The sequence below is a fragment of the Serinus canaria genome, chromosome 15 (assembly GCF_022539315.1).
Source record: "Serinus canaria isolate serCan28SL12 chromosome 15, serCan2020, whole genome shotgun sequence".
Classification (NCBI taxonomy): Eukaryota; Metazoa; Chordata; class Aves; order Passeriformes; family Fringillidae; genus Serinus; species Serinus canaria.
Genome location: NC_066329.1, coordinates 9678722 through 9694292, shown reverse-complemented (window position 1 = coordinate 9694292; position 15571 = coordinate 9678722). Strand labels below are relative to the sequence as shown.

At 51.2% G+C, this 15571-nt stretch overlaps 1 protein-coding gene across 12 annotated transcripts in view; it reads left to right on the top strand.

Moving 5' to 3' along the window:
- Nucleotides 1–10318, top strand: part of SGSM1 (small G protein signaling modulator 1) — a 36587-nt gene extending 26269 nt beyond the window's left edge. For 11 of the 12 annotated variants that reach the window (XM_050980527.1, XM_050980518.1, XM_050980526.1 and 8 more), the window contains 7 exons: nt 428–1009; nt 1723–1847; nt 3004–3086; nt 3302–3411; nt 3665–3761; nt 4109–4276; nt 4542–10318. In XM_050980527.1, the coding sequence (XP_050836484.1) occupies nt 428–1009; nt 1723–1847; nt 3004–3086; nt 3302–3411; nt 3665–3761; nt 4109–4276; nt 4542–4630 (1254 nt within the window). In that variant the 3' untranslated portion in view covers nt 4631–10318. Of the gene's footprint in view, nt 1–427; nt 1010–1722; nt 1848–3003; nt 3087–3301; nt 3412–3664; nt 3762–4108; nt 4277–4541 lie in introns of those variants that run through there. The other variant, XR_007778912.1, reaches the window with a different exon arrangement.
- Nucleotides 10319–15571: the final 5253 nt, after the last annotated feature.

Sequence of the window (15571 nt, the reverse complement as noted above, 5' to 3'; positions counted from 1 at the left end):
TTTTCTGGCAAACAGAACCAGTGTTGGAAGAGATAAATGAGTCCCCAACCTGCTTTGGAGTTACTTATGTCAGATCTCTGCTCTGCTTGGGGTGTTCAATGTTCCCCTGCCATCTCTGCCCTGTAGCCTCACACCTGAAGGCCCATGGCTGCTCCTCTGTTCATGCCCAGGTGTTTAACACCTGTTGCAATTTCTGCCCAGTATATAATTCCAAGCAAAGCATAGTCCTTTGGAGCAGGGATTTGTGGCCTTGGAATTGTGCAAATGACCAAGTACTGACTCAAATCCAGGCAGAAGAAGCTAAAGGGGGATTTTCTTCCCTCTCCACTGCTGGGAACACAGGCATTATGAGTACACAGCTCTTGGGGACATAGTGCTCGTATTCCCAACATTTGCTGAATGCCTGGGATGTCTTCCCACTTTGCAGGTGTTTGAATCTGTGGATGAGGTGGAACAGACTGAAGCAGATTCTCAGCTGGAAGATGGCAAACAAAGCAAGATCCCCAATGGGACAGTCCCCAATGGCACGTGTTCCCCTGATTCTGGGCACCCCTCTTCCCAAAACTTCTCCATCACATCGGGGTTCTCGGAGCGCAGCTTCAGCAACGAGGACAGTGCCCTGGAAACCACCAAATCCTCATCCAGCTCCCAGGGAAAGGCTGCTGGCTCTGACCTGCCAGCCCCACCAGACACAGATGGTGTCCAGCAGGAGAAGCTGCAGGGCCAAGACAGCCTGGAAGGTGAATTTTCCACTGGTGGAAGCGTGGACTTTGTCCCCATGAGTGAGGGCTCGGCGGGGCTCCTGCGTGACAGTGACACTGTGGCCCTGACTGTGGTGGAGAGCTGGGCAGACAGCGAGGCTGAGAAGCAGAGCCTGGTGGAGAGTGAGGACAACCTCTCTGAGGAGCCAGAGATGGAGAGTCTGTACCCACAGCTGGACTCTCTGACTGTGACTGATCTGACCAGCAGTGAACCAGCTGCTCTCTCCTCCACGGGTGTCACCTACTCTGTAAGTACAGACCTGGTATGGAAGGGTTCCTTCTTGGCTGCCTCCAGGACCCCAGAGCAGTTGGGGTGTGAAGGACCCTCTGGAGATCATCCCCTGCCAAGGGAGGGTCACCTGGGGTAGGTGACACAGGATTGTGTCCAGGTGGGTTTGGGATGTCTCCAGAGAGGGAGATTCCATGCACTCCCTGGGCAGCTGTTCCAGGACTCTGCCACCCTGCATGGGAAGAAGTTTTTTCTCACATTGAGGTGGAACTTTTGTTTATGGCCATTGCTCCTTGTCCTGTCACTTGGTACCACTGAAAAGAGTCTGGCACTCTCCTTTTGGCACATGATTTGAGATGTTTGTATGGATTTATGAGATTTTCCTCTCAGTCTTCTCCAGACTGACCAGGCCCAGCTCCTGCAGTCTCTCCTCATCAGAGAGATGCTTCAGACCCCAAATAATCTCTCTGGCCTCTGCTGGACCCTCTCTGGCAGCTCCTTGTCTTTCTTTAGCTGTGGAGCCCAGAATTGAGCACCATGCTCCAGATGTGCCTCACTGGGGCTGAGTGGAGGGGCAGGATTTACCTGCATTTGCCCAGTGCTGATCCCGCAGTTGGGCGTAGAGAGGCTCCCACCTTCCACCCAAACTCTGCCCTGTCTCTCCACTGCCCTTGCAGCTCTCTCCTTGCTTTTTACTGGAAAACAAATCAACTCTGCTCTTGTTTTGGGCAGCCAGAGCTGCTGGACATGTACACGGTGAACCTGCACCGCATCGAGAAGGATGTGCAGCGCTGTGACCGCAACTACTGGTACTTCACCCCCGCCAACCTGGAGAAGCTCCGCAACGTCATGTGCAGGTGGGGGCTGTGGGGCCCTTCCTGTGGGGCCCCTCCTGCAGGCTGGAGCCTCAAACTGTGCTGTGGTTATGGAGTTTTGCTCCTTGCCTTCCTCCCCTCATCACCCAGCACTGGGACCGCAGCTCCAAGGATGTGGCGGTTCCCAGACCAAGGTGTCCAGGTGTCCTTCCCCATCATTGCTCTGTCCTGGGGTTTTGGACAAGGCAGGAGCTCCCTGGGCTGCCCAGGAACCAATGCAGCCCACCTGCTTCTTGGAGCATGCCTGTCAAAGGTTTTAATGAGGATCAGCCCACAGAGCTGTAGTGCTAATGAGAAAGTGCCTGAAGCACCAGGATGGTTTGTGCCTGCCCAAAATCCCAGGAGAGAGCCAGACCTGGGTGCATTTCTGAGTCCTTGTGACTCAGAGCTTGCCTAGTGACACTCACAGGCTCAGACCAGCTCCAGTTCAGCTCCAGCTCCTGCTTCACAGGCAGCAAAGGCTAAAATATTATTACTCATCTTGCAAACATGAGGAGAAGCTGCTGTTCCATCAGTGCTGTCACTTCAGCTGACAGCCAGAGCTGGAGATCTCTGCTGAGATTAGACCTTCAGCACAGCACATTTTGGAAAACTAGTGGGCAGGATGGAAAAGATCCTTCCCTTGTGCCAGCAGCAGATCTGAGTCCTCTCTGAACACATTTTGCCTTGCTACCAAAAAAGGGAAGATATCCCTGCAGGGCTGGGTGCTTCCTGGGACACTGGCAATGGGAAGGGGAGGCAGGCAGTGTCTGCAGGGAGAACCAAGGGAATGAATGGAGGGAGAAGGATAAGAATGAGAGTGAACAAGTTCTATCAGTCTCTGCCCTTTAACCAATGACCCCACTGTGCTGTGCTTTGCCATTTTGTTTTTCCCCGTGTTGATTTTGCCCTGCAATGGCCATGGCACAGCCCTGGATTGATCCTGGATGTGGCCATGGCAGGGTGTTGATCCAGGACTGTGCCATGCATGCCTGACCTGGAGGCACCACAAGAATTTAATCATTTGCAGCACAGGGATAACAGAATCAACAGGTTTGATTTACCCCAGCATCCTGGGAAAGGAGACAGGGCATGGGCAAAGCAGGTGACAGGTGGTGGCACTCAGGTCCCAGGTCACCTCTCCTGCTCTCTCACACAGCTACATCTGGCAGCACATTGAGATTGGCTACGTGCAGGGCATGTGTGACCTGCTGGCCCCTCTCCTGGTCATCCTGGATGATGGTGAGTGGCTCTGCTCTGCTTTCCCTGTCCCTGTGTGGGGATGTGCCAAGTGGGTGGTGGCCCTTTGCAGTGGAGTGCCTGGAGGTGTGGAGCAGGATCCTGTTTGTCCCAGGAGCCCACCCTGGGGCAAGGCAGGACTTTCTGGAGGGACATTGCTGCTGCAGGAGCAGCAGTGGCCATGCAGCCCTGCAGTGATGTCTCTCATCCCTGCACAGAGGCTCTGGCTTTCAGCTGCTTCACTGAGCTGATGAAGAGGATGAACCAGAACTTCCCCCACGGAGGAGCCATGGACACCCACTTTGCCAACATGAGGTCGCTGATCCAGGTGAGAGCTCCTGGCATGGGGATGGCAGCTCCTCACACCCAGGGGGGAGAGCTGGTCCTTGAGGGGCTGGGGTGGGTGTTCAGTGCTGGGAGCAGGAGGGACAGCAGGGGCTCTAAGGACAGCCTGGAGCAGTGTGTGCCAGGGTGGGAGGGAGGAGATGGTGCAGTAGGGGAGCAGTGGGATGGGGGGAAGCAGGCAGAGGGATAGTTGGTGCCTTGTGCATTCCTGAGTTTCCTTTTGCTTTTCTTGATAGATTCTGGACTCTGAGCTCTTTGAGCTGATGCACCAGAATGGGGATTACACTCATTTCTACTTCTGCTACAGATGGTTTCTCCTGGACTTCAAGAGAGGTGTGTGCTGAGACCACCCAAGGGTGGGGCAGGGTCTGCTTCCAGGCTTCTCAGCAGGTTTAAACTTATTTTTAATTCCTTTTCACTTTTCCCTGGTTTATGTCTGGCTGATTGTTCTGTCTAGATACAGAACCTGTTGTTCCAGAGCTGCTGCTGAGCTTTTCCTGGGGCCTGTGTCACCTGCTGCTGGGCAGAATATTTCTCCTTACAGATGACTGACTGACTGCTTCCAGCTGGAGCAGGTTCCTGTGGGAAGGAAGCACCCAGCGTGTCTCCCCAGTGCTGCTCTGAGCTCTCTGAGCCTGGGTGGGGTGAGTGGAGTGGTAACTGCTGTTCTCTGCTCACAGAGCTGGTGTATGATGATGTCTTTGCTGTCTGGGAGACCATCTGGGCTGCTGCTCACGTCTCCTCTGCTCACTACGTGCTCTTCATAGCCCTGGCCCTGGTGGAGATGTACCGGGACATCATCCTGGAGAACAACATGGATTTTACAGACATCATCAAGTTTTTCAATGGTACAGCTCGTGCTCATTTGGGCTGAGTTTTGGGGAAGCTGCTCAGGTGTGGGAATGTTTAAAGCCAGAGCTCTGAGGGATCTGGTGGGGCTGGAATCCACCTGCCCTCCTCAGCAGTGGCCAACCTGGATGTGTTGGAGGGAGCTGAGGTTTGGGCTGGTTCAGGATGGCTCTCCAGAGCCAGGTATCCCTGTGAGGGGAGGTTGGGAATGTGGCAGCAGAGCTGTGGGCTGCTCTGCTCTGACCTGTCTGGTATGTGTTGCAGAAATGGCCGAGCGCCACAACACCAAGCAGATCCTGAAGCTGGCTCGGGACCTGGTCTATAAAGTGCAGACTCTGATTGAGAACAAATGAAGGACCCGGGGCAGACGAGGCAGCCAAAGAGCCAGGACTCCCCTCCGACGCTTCCTCCCTTCTCCTGTCTCTCCAAGTGCCACACCTGTGGGACTCAGGTGGTGGGACACGTGCTGCTATGTGAGCTGGGAGTCCCCTGGGCTCAGCACAGGCCCAGGCTCAGACCTTCTGCAGTGACTCAACCAAAGATCCCTCCAGGTGTGTTCCTGTGCCTGGAGCAGGACCAGGCAGTGGCTTCCTGGCCTCGGAGCACCTGCTGTGGCCACCAAAACTCCCCAGGCATTGCCACATCCCAGGGTGGAGCTTGGGGGCTGGAGGAGCAGAGCTTGGTGGCACAGAGGGAAAGCTGATTCCTTGGAAAGCTGCTTCCTTGGGCAGCCCTTCCCTGTGGTGTGGGAAGGCAGCCAGCCCTGCGAGCCCAGGCAGCACAGGGATGCTGCCAGTGCTCAGCTTCTCACCAACACAATGAGGTTCTGCCAGTAATGGGGGGGGGACTTTGATCACAGAAATTCCTCTTTTGATCTTGTCCCTCAGTGCGTTGCTTTCCCTTCAGTATTTTCTTTTTTAGGCTTCTGTTTTCTCCCTGGGATTTTACATTGTTCCTACAATATCTGAGCACACAAGAGATTTGTGTCTGGATGGATTTTCAGAACAGCTCCAAATTCAGCATTGGGGTTATTTTTCAAAATCCAGCCTCTGTAATCTTCTCTGAACACTAGGAAATCTGGTCCTGACCTCCTCTGGGAACTCCAGGCTGGAGGTTTTCTTACCTGCCTTACTTTAGCTGCTTGTGGTAGGAGTCTGGTCTCTTGTTGTTCCTCTGATCTCTTGTGAGGGAAGGGCTCCTCAGAAGGCAAGTCAGAGCTCCTGATTATCCTGACTTTCCCTCTGACAGCTTCAGGGCTGGCTGTTGAGTCTCCTAAACCCACTGAGCAACTCCAGTTAGGTCTTGGTGGGCTTTTCCCACAGGCCTGTGAGAGGAAAATAGCCCAAGGTCCCTGAGTGGGCTTTGCTTTGGGAAGATGCCCTTGTGTGGCCACTTTTCCTGCACAGCCTGGAGCCCACTGCATGAAGTGCCTCTCCAGCTGCTGTGTCCCACACAGGCTGCCCTGCAGAGGCTTCGGAGTCATTTTTCAACTCAGGTAAAAACAATACAAGAAAAGGAGAGGGGTGGGTGGATGGAGGGTCCAGCCCAGCCAGGGAAGGCAATGCTGGAGGTGCTGGGCTGGAGCTCTCTCTGAGGGTACTTTCTCTCAAGTTTTGCTGCAAACATTTGTGTTCCTCCTGGTGCAATGTGTGCTGTGTGTGTGCTCTCCTCTGGCACTGCTCCTGCCTTGCTGCTGGAGTGCTCCCACAGGAGGGAAAGGGGCCCTTCCTCCTCCTGTGGATCATCTGTCTGTGCTGGTTTGTGCTGGCTCGTGGCACGTGTCAGATGTTGCTGGCAGAAAAAAGGTGGTTGTCAGTCTGCACAGGAGAAAACTGCTGCTTCAGGGAAGGTCTGAGCAGCCTGGTGGAGTGGTTTGCTGTTTCTGAGCAAATCAGCAATTTCTGTATTCTGGGACATAGAGGTCACAGCTGGAAAAGGCAGTGGCACATCCTGAACCCTTTAGGGAAGGAGCTGGGGCAGGGGGAGAGCAATGGGCAGCCCTTCACTCCTCATAATCCCAACAGATGTGTACAACAATCTGGGAAACTCCCTGAAGCAGTAAAACCCCAAAGGGTGCTGGGCTGCAGTAGCACAGGAAACAAAGAGCTTGAGATCTGCCAGTTCCTGGGAGAATCTTTCATCTTTCCATCAAGCAGAGTGAAAAGCTCGTGTCCTCCCTCCTTCCAGGCTGCTCCTGTTCCCTCAGAGCTCTAGGACAGATCTGTCACCAGTCTAGAGGGAAAGGGAAGTGTCTGTTCTCCCCTTCCTGAGGGCCAGGGTCACCTTAAACACCACCTGACCAAGCAACATTGCTGACACTAAACCTTTCAAGCTTCTTTCCTTGGTTTTTAAACAAAAACAGCCAAGAAATTCTGCACAATATTTGCTGTCTGTATTAACTGAGAGTGTCTTTGGGCCGCTCAATAGCAGTGTTTTTTTGAATAATTTCTGGGAGGGGGGGAAGTATTTATTTATTGATTGTACCTGACTGTGTGTCCTTGTGTGCTGGCGTGTGAGTGCGCGCTGTTGTGCAAATGGAGATAGAAATTTTCAATGTTATTTACAATATCTTGTAAATGTTTACCAGAGAATTGTGTCTATATATAATATATATATACAGTATAGAGAGAAAATATGTCAACTAAGTGAGTTATTTTTTGAGGGGGGGGTGGGGTGAGAAATCTTTTGCTTCTAAGAACTGTGTGGTTTCTATAGCACCTATTCCATGATGTGCCAATCTGTCACTGTCCCTGTGCTGGGAGAGTTGTTCTGGTGGGGCAACAGGAAGCTCAGAGCAGAGTCACCATCACAGCCTCAGTGTGGTTTCATCTTGGTTCTGGCTTTAAGACTGGATGAGAGGAAAAAAAAATGAGGAAAAAAATAATATCAAAAAGCTTTGTTTCAGCTGTGTTGCTGGGCAAGTTCTTGTGCTTGTGGGGACCCACAGTGAGACCCCACAAGGAACATGGGGCTCTCTTTAATGCTTAAAAGCTGCTAAGAAGCTGAAAAGCAAAGGTTTTGCTTTTTGTGCAGCTGTTTGTGGGTCTTCTCTGGGCTCAGCCTCTCCTGCCTGGCTCTGCCTCCCCTGCTGGATCCCCATGAGATAAAGCCTTGTTCTGGAATTCTGACGGGGCAATCGTGGTGCTGGAAGCCAGCAGGGATCTCTCCCAGCTGGGCAGCCCAGGATGGCCTGTTTGCCACACAGGAGAGGCCTGTCACCAGGCTTGTCCATATACAGTAATCTTGTCTGGCCCCTTGGGGAAGAGGAATGTCTCATCCCAGCAGCTCTGTGCAGCTGGAATCCCCCCCACAATGGCACTGCCAGCCCAGGACTATTTTAGCCTGTTGTTGGCTCTGTGGGAACAGGGACTGGAGCTCTGTGCCTTAAACTGACAGAGGGCAGGGTTAGATTGGATTTTAGGGAGAAATTCTGCACTATAAGGCACTGGCACACCCTGGATCCCTGGAAGTGTCCCAGGCCAGGTTGGACACGGCATGGAGCAACCTGGGACAGTGGAAGGTGTCCCTGCCCATGGCATGGGGGGAACACGGTGATCTCTAAGTTTCCTTCCAACCCCAAGCATTCCATAACTCCAGACCTACTGAGGAGATTGCTGCAAGGGTGGCATGAGCTGCCAGCCCACATTCCCTGCCCCAGTCACTACAAACTGAGCCTGAGGAAGGAAGGAAGGAAAGATGGATGGACTCCATGGGCTGAGTTCAGCTCCCATCACACCCTCACTGAGCACCCACATTGCTGTGGGGTTTGTACTGGGCTCAGGGAATCTCAGTGTGTGTAAATCCACTGAGTGTTTGTGTTCTGGCCCTGTGTTCCCCTGAGGGAGTGACAAATGGATTCTCTTCCTGCATTTGAGCTTTCTGCTCATGCAACCTTCCAACGAGCTCCTGGTACCCATCTCTTTTGGTGTCACCTGCGCAGACCCTTTCAAAGTTGTGTTTGTTCCTAATTGTGTGATTTTCATAGGAGTTTTTTCTCTTGCTGTGTTGAGTCCCTGAATTGATTTGCTGTGAATGTTTTTCATGAAGACTGAGGTGTTGGGTTTTTTTGTGTGTATGGGAACTTCCTGCTGTGTCCCTGTCCTGCTCTCATCCAGCCCCTGGCATGGGGAGCATCCCTTAACTCTTCCAAATGCACCTGGTAGTGCAATCTGAGCCAGCAGTGGAACTGCCCTTGTCACTGACAGGTGAAAAAATGGCTGATAGATGGAGCTATTGAAGAGATGGGTCCCAAAATCCCTGGAGACACAGGTCTTGTGGCCAAGAGCAGTTTATGGGATGAAGTTCTTCTTATTCTTTGTTTTTTATTTATTTATTACTTATTTTCCCTCTCTTTCCTGGATTTTCCTGAGATTGGTCCCCTGCACTGGGAGCCACAGTAGCCAATGGGCCTCTGACCAGGGTTGGAACCAATTTTGGGATTCTCATCCCCTAAATTTGCTTTTGAAATATCTTACAATATCTAAATCCCTTTTCTCTAGAGGCACAGTGGGAGCCTTTGATCAGTAGGACCAAAATGATGGTCATGTCATCAAATCCTCTGTCTTATTTCTCATTCCATTTGGGAATTTCCCTGAGTACTGAGCAGTTCTGGGCTTGTCTTCAGCATTTTACTATTGTGTGAGCACAAATTGATAGAGCACAATGTAGAGATGGAGTTCCAGCCCTTCCTAGCACTTTGGAAGGGTTGGAACTCACCAGAACCCATGTCAGAAATTCCTGTAAAAGCTTTTTCAGATGCCCTGAAGTAGATCAAATGCCCCTGATTGTTCCTGCTTTTCCACTCAGGGTTAGCATTTTCATTGCCCTGAATGAGCAGTATTTCACTGATTAAGGCATCTAAACAGTTGTGGTTCTTAGTGTGACCCCATTTCTGTCCTCTTGTGGCCACATGGGCTGTGGCTGAGGCCATTTGGTGCCATAGCCACATGTTCACACAGCTCAATGTGTAGATTCCTTCCCAACTTTGCCCGAATCCTGAACTTCCTGGAGAATGTACGCAGCTGGAATAGCCATGGAAGTCTTTTAATGTGTCTAATCTAATCTAATTTAATTTTGGATTGGTGATAAGCATATTCCACCTTAAATTCCTGCTCAGTAGTTTAATAGCTTCCTTTTATAGATGGGTTTTGCACATGGAGGCTGAGCAAAGCCTATGAATGGTGCTGCAGGGGGACAGTCCCTTCTCCACAGTGGCTCCTGAGCCATCAGCAGTGGGACATGTCTGGGAGCAAGGGCACTTTGCATCAGTGCTTTGATAAGGGGGAAAAAGCACCATTTATCCTCTTTTTTTAAAATTTATTTTTTAACAAATTAATGCTAAAGATTAAACTATGCACAAGATCTTAAATATGTGGAAGTTTTAGGAATGAGTATGGCTTTGCTGCTAAGGACAATAAAGAACTGAAAATCCTGATCCTGGATACTGAGAGACTAAAAATGTCATTGTTGTGACTATGTAAGGTTGACTTAAATTCTCAGAAATTCATTCTCTCTGGAGAATAATTCCCAGAAGCCAGGGAAGAAATTGTTTTCCCAAACAGAATTAATGAAAAGCTTTGAAAATGCAACAAGGATGTAACCTCAGACCCACGATTGTCACTTCCCTTGATCAAGGAGTGTTCTGGAGAGCCAGGCAGGGCAGCAGGGTGTGACAGCCATCGTGGGGGCTCCATGGGACAGGGAATTAGACCTCAGCACAGGGATTTGAATGTATCTGGTGTCCTGGCATTAGACTTTTCTGTTGCCCTACACAGAATTGCTGCTTTTCTCTGTTGGATGCCATTTTGGTCTCTGGGAGTTGCTCGATCTGAGCTTAATGAGCACTTCCAGCTTTTAATCTATTTGTAGAAGTGCTGCTAATGTTCTTAGATTATCTGAATTCCACACTGTGGTATAATATCTGTTTTATATTATTTTATTCATGCTTTTGGGTTTTTTTTTTAATGTAAACTGTTCCTTATTGTTGTTGAGAAAGAAAAATTAAAGCTCTATTCTCTATGGTTAATGTATTTTCAAATCAATCAGATCTTGGTGGTTCTTTCTGTCTGTGTGGTCCCTGGGAAGGCAGTGAATGGGGATACCCTGAGCAGGGAGTGCCCAAAATGCTCTGCATTTCCACGCTGCTCATGGATTTCATAGCCTTCTGTTGCTTGTGATGAGTGTCCCCTGTGCTGGGGGGGAACCTGGGCTCCTTTTTGCACACTCCTTGCCCTCACGGTCCTCACTTTCCCCCATCCCCATCCCTTGGCCTACTCAGTCCAGCTTTGCTGAGCCTGTCCCTCTGGGCAGATGTGTGGAACTGACACCTCCTTGGCTCTGCTGGCACTGTCACTTCTGTCCTTTCTCTTGCTCTACCCCCCTGTAATGTGAAGATTTAAACTGATGGTGAAACAGAACGATGGAAGAGGAGGAAAAGCACTGGGGAAGGGCTGGGCCAGGTCCTTGGTGCTGCATGGAGTGAACTGCCCCAGAGAGAGCAGATGGGGAGGTGACAGAGGGCCCTGCCATGGTGGCAGCCCAGAGCTGGGCCGTGGTGGTGATGGTTTATACCTGTGTGTGATCCTGTGCTGCCAGGTGAGCTGTGCAGGAGGTGGGGGAGTGCATTCTGCAACGGTGCTCAGAATGACCTTGGACTTGATCTCATTCTCTTGCCTCAGTATTTCCTGGATCAGTCTCCAGACCTTTAAACTGGCAGTGATAGGATGGGCTGTGGTGCCTTTCTTGCAGGCAACAGGAGGGACAAGTTTTAATCAAAAATGTGAGGAGGACAAGCTGCCTGTGCTCCCTGCTCAGAGCTGGCACTTGTCACCCCTCTGGACTCCACAAGATTCTTGGGTGCTTGTGGGTCTTCCAGCTGTTCCATGGGGGGATGCCAGGTGTGGGACGAGGGAAGAGGTGCCCCCAACCTCCTTGCTGTGGTGTCAGTTCCTGAAATATTGTGTGGACATCACCCCATTGTTGTGTTTTAAGCAGCACAGAATTTAAATGCATTGCTAAAAATGGGAATGCAAGGAAGGCTGGATGCTTGCTCCAGATTCCTGCCTCTACCTACTTATGAGAAGAGGCTTAATTAAATAAATCCTGGTATTTAATTAATCCTTAATATGTTTGCTTCTTGAGGCATGTTTGCTCTAAAGGCCCGGCCTCAGTTTCCAGTGCAGGCTGAGGTTTGCAGGGAGCTCACAGCCCAGAACTTCAAAAGCTGATGAAGACACTCCCCAAACATGCAGAGGGTGCAAAATTTGCAAAATGCCAGGGTGGGATTCAACCAGCTCTACCAAATGTGTTAATTACCTGATATTAATTGGCAACCAAACCACCAGAGGCCACATCCCCAAGGTTCCAAAGCAGGAATGCTCTGTGTTCTGAGAAGTGAGACTGGCAAAAATCCTGCCTTTTGGATGGAGGAAAGTAAATGATCCCAAAAGTGAATTTCATTAATTTTTAACTTGGGATAGTTTCTCACTAAAGCAGCTATCCTGAGGTTGTGCTTTGAAGTGCATGGAAATTTCCATCAGTTGCCACCTCCATGCAGGGCAGGAGACAGCAGCTGGTGGAGCAGCTCTGGAGAGGCAGCAGCTCTGTCCTGTGCAGGAAGAGAAACTATTCCAACCCCTTGCTAACAAGAGCTCTTCAGGAGATGTTGAGGTTGGATTGTGGGAGCTCCTCTGAGGGGTGATGGCAGCCCCAGGACTTTCCATGCTCTGTTTTGTTCCTCTGCTCCAAAGTCCAATCCTTTGGCTCCCAGGTGGCTGTGGCCCAGGGCTGGGTGTGATGGGGGGCACTGGGGGCTGTGTTGGTGAGCCCAGCTGGGAGTGCCTGTCCTCACACACCCTCCTGCCAGGCTCAGGAACGTGGCACTGAAGGACTTGGAGTATTTATAGCCCTTGTTAACATGCATGAATGGACATGCTGAGTCCTGGCACAAACATCTGCCCAGGTGGGTGCTGTCCTGGCAACACCCTGAGCTCTCTGCTGCCTTAAGGTGCTCTAGCACCTATTTCACAGAGGCCTTTTCCAAGGGAAAATGAAGCTGAAAATTCAAAAGATGATGCACAGCTGTAGCAATCCCTGAGTAAATCCTATAGAGAGGCCCAGTTTGTACAGGCACCACCACCTGACTGATGCAGGGGAAGGGGCTGACAGCCTTGGGTCCCCACCTAGCCCTGCAGCACTGGGGGCTGGAGGACTGTACAACAGGGATTTTGTTAGCCTGGGATGGGAATGTCAGGGCAACACAAAGTGGTTTGGGATGGAAGAGACCTTAAAGTCCCTCTCATTCACAGAGGTACCTTCCACTATCCCAGGCTGCTCCAAGCCCCATCCAACCTGGCCTTGGACATTTCCAGGAATGGAGCAGCCACAGCTCTGGCCACCCTGTGCCAGGCCCTCAGCACCCTCACAGGGAAGCATTTCTTCCCAAACTCCAATCTAAACCTCCCCTTTGTCAGTTTAAGTTCTCCTTTTGCTTGCTTTGGGTGCAAAGACTGAGGTGGAGCAATCCATGCTCTGGCATTTCCAATGAGCTGTGGATGTACCTCACAGCCATGAAAAACGAGCTCAGATCCAGGAGACAACAGCACAGGGATGTGTTAAGCCAGTCCTTAAGCACAAGGAAGTACGGTGCTGTTTCCTGGAGCATTTCTCAGGAAGTGAAAGCATTTCTGCAAGGCTTTGGCAGCCCTGTTGGAACAACATGTGAGTGCTTAGGAGTTATCAGAGAGCTCTGTGATAGTGCAGCACCCAGATTATCTGTGCTGGTTCAGTGGATTTTCTGAGTAGTTTCCAAGAGTGGAGAGGTTGCTGGGGTGGAAGATGCTGCCGTCACTGCACACAGCTCGGGGTTCAGTCTCTGGTTTAGTGACTGACCTGGCCCTTGGGTGGATGAGTTTGAGCTTTTTTTAGTCCAGCAAATGGAACACAGATCCTCGGCTTTATCGCCGTGACTAAGGACGTGTTGTTGTTGGCTGAGTTACAGGAGTGCTCTGAAATCTGAGTCACTCTTCTGCTTGGCAAAACAAAAGCAGACTCCCAGGAAATCTGCATCCCTTTGTTCTCCCCACAGCCCCCCAAGCCTGGCCATGTGCTGCTGGCTGATAGCACAGGGATCAGGATGGGGCCATGTCCTCACCCAAACCACTGCAGGTAAAACCACCAGGGATTATATAACTGGCAACAATCCCACACCCACTGGTTCTTCCCTCTGTTGCACTGAAACCTCCGTGACGGTGCAATCTAACAGCTCCTTCCTACTGGAGAGCATTACACATACAAATTTGACACTCAATTATCCTTGTTTTTTAGTCAATGACTCCTTGGCTATGGCTGCTTTCAGCAGCTGAGGTTTGACAGCCCTGGCACTGCCTTCCCAAACTTTTCCTTTCTGGAGGAAGAAATATTGTGTGGACACCATGGTGTAATCCCACAGGCTCCACACTCCCTCAGAGGTGATGCTCTTTCCAGGGCCTGGCAGAGCTCAGCCTTCACAAGGACATTGGACTGTGTGTTTAACAAACTATTCCCTTTAAAACAGGACTCTCTCTCCTGCCTTTCTCCTCCCACCTCTGTTCCCAGGTCAAACTTGAGGATGGGAGAGGCAGCAACGGGGCCCCATGGCCAGTGGGGTTTTGTTGGGAAGGCAGTGGCTGTGCCCTCCCTGTACTCTGAGCCAGGCACTTGCTCTCTGTGAGCTCTGCACTGATTTCCATGGTGGATGAGCGAGAAGAGGTGGGAAAGGAACTTTTAAGGATAGTTGCTGTGGTGGTGATGGAGAGTGGGAGGATTTCCTGTTTTCCTTTATGCAGATTATATGTAGTGGGCAGTGGAGCACCTTCCTGCAGTGCTCAGTGCCTGAGGTGTGTGGGGAGCCTGTTTCCTCCTGGGGCTCATGCTGAGCTGTCACCAACAGTTCTGGATTTTGTGGGAGCAGTTACCTGGTGGAAAGTTGCAAGGCAGGACACTGAAGTGCTTCCCTGCTGAGGCCAGAGCATTTCAATGCCACGTGGGCCTGGGAAGGGTAGCAGGGGAGCACTGGAAAATCAGTGTTCCCCTGACCCAGACAGGCTGTTTTTGCATACACCTCCACCTTTTCACATAACAGGAGCAACTGGCTCAGCAGGAAGAGATGGAGACTGTTCCTGGCTGGAACAAAGGAGGGGATCTTGTCGCACCCACCGAAGTCAGGCAGGGGTGAGACAGGAATAAGAAAGAGCAGAGGTTGGGGGGATCTGCCTGTCCCCCCCACTGCGTGTTTGTCCCTGCCCTCACTGTGCAGGTGTGTCATGGGCAGTGTCCATGTGCCATTTGCAATTAACCCATTTCTCCACTGCAGGGCACTGACAGGCCGTGTGAGAGGAGCTAAATCACCCGAGCAGCCCCACTGGTGCTCCCTGCTTTATGCCATTCTTAGCTCAGTTCTGAAGAGTTCCAGCCTGGCAGTTAATTGTATGGTGGAGAGGAGAAACAGTGGCATTACTCATCTGAGGAGTGGAACCTTTTGTTTGAAAACTGTATCTGAAGAATGGAAACTTCATAGATAAGGGACCTGTCATTCTTTTCTGAGTGCAGGCACTCCTTCACTGTAGATTGCTGCTTGCCATCCCTCTGATGGCTCCAGTGAAGTCATAAAACAGAGGGTCAAAGCTCAGATGTCTGCAGGATGGGTCTGGAAGTGTCTGTTCACTATTGCCATCCACACTGCAGGGTTGAATTACAGCCCTAATTCATATACATGGGGTGAGAGGGCAGGGCTCTGCATTTAACTCTGCCCCTTTTGGGGTCACCTCTGCTCTGCTAAGTGCTGATAAACGCAGTGGGACAAAGATTCACGCAGGGTCTCAGGTGGGGACAGAGCACAGGGGAAGAACCTTTCCAGGAGCCAGGGCTGTGCCACCTGCTGGATCCTGTCCTTGCCCTCTGCTCACCGCAGGACACACACTGGGGTGTTGGAGCATGTCCAGGGAAGGGAACAGAGCTGGGAAAGGGTCTGGAGCAGCTGAGGGAGTTGGGGGGCTCAGGGGGCACCTTCTGGCTCTCCACAACTCCCTGACAGGAGGGTGCAGCCAGGTGGGGATTAGGGTCTGCTCCCAGGGAACAAGGGACAAAACCAGAAGGAAATGGCTTCAGGCTGTGCCAGGGGAGGTTTAGATTGGATATTGTGGAAATTTCTTCATAGAAAGGATTGTCAGGCGTTGGAACAGACTGCCCTGGGAGGTGGTGGAGTTCTATCCCTGAAGGGATTTAATTAATGTGTCAATGTGGAGCCTGGGGACATG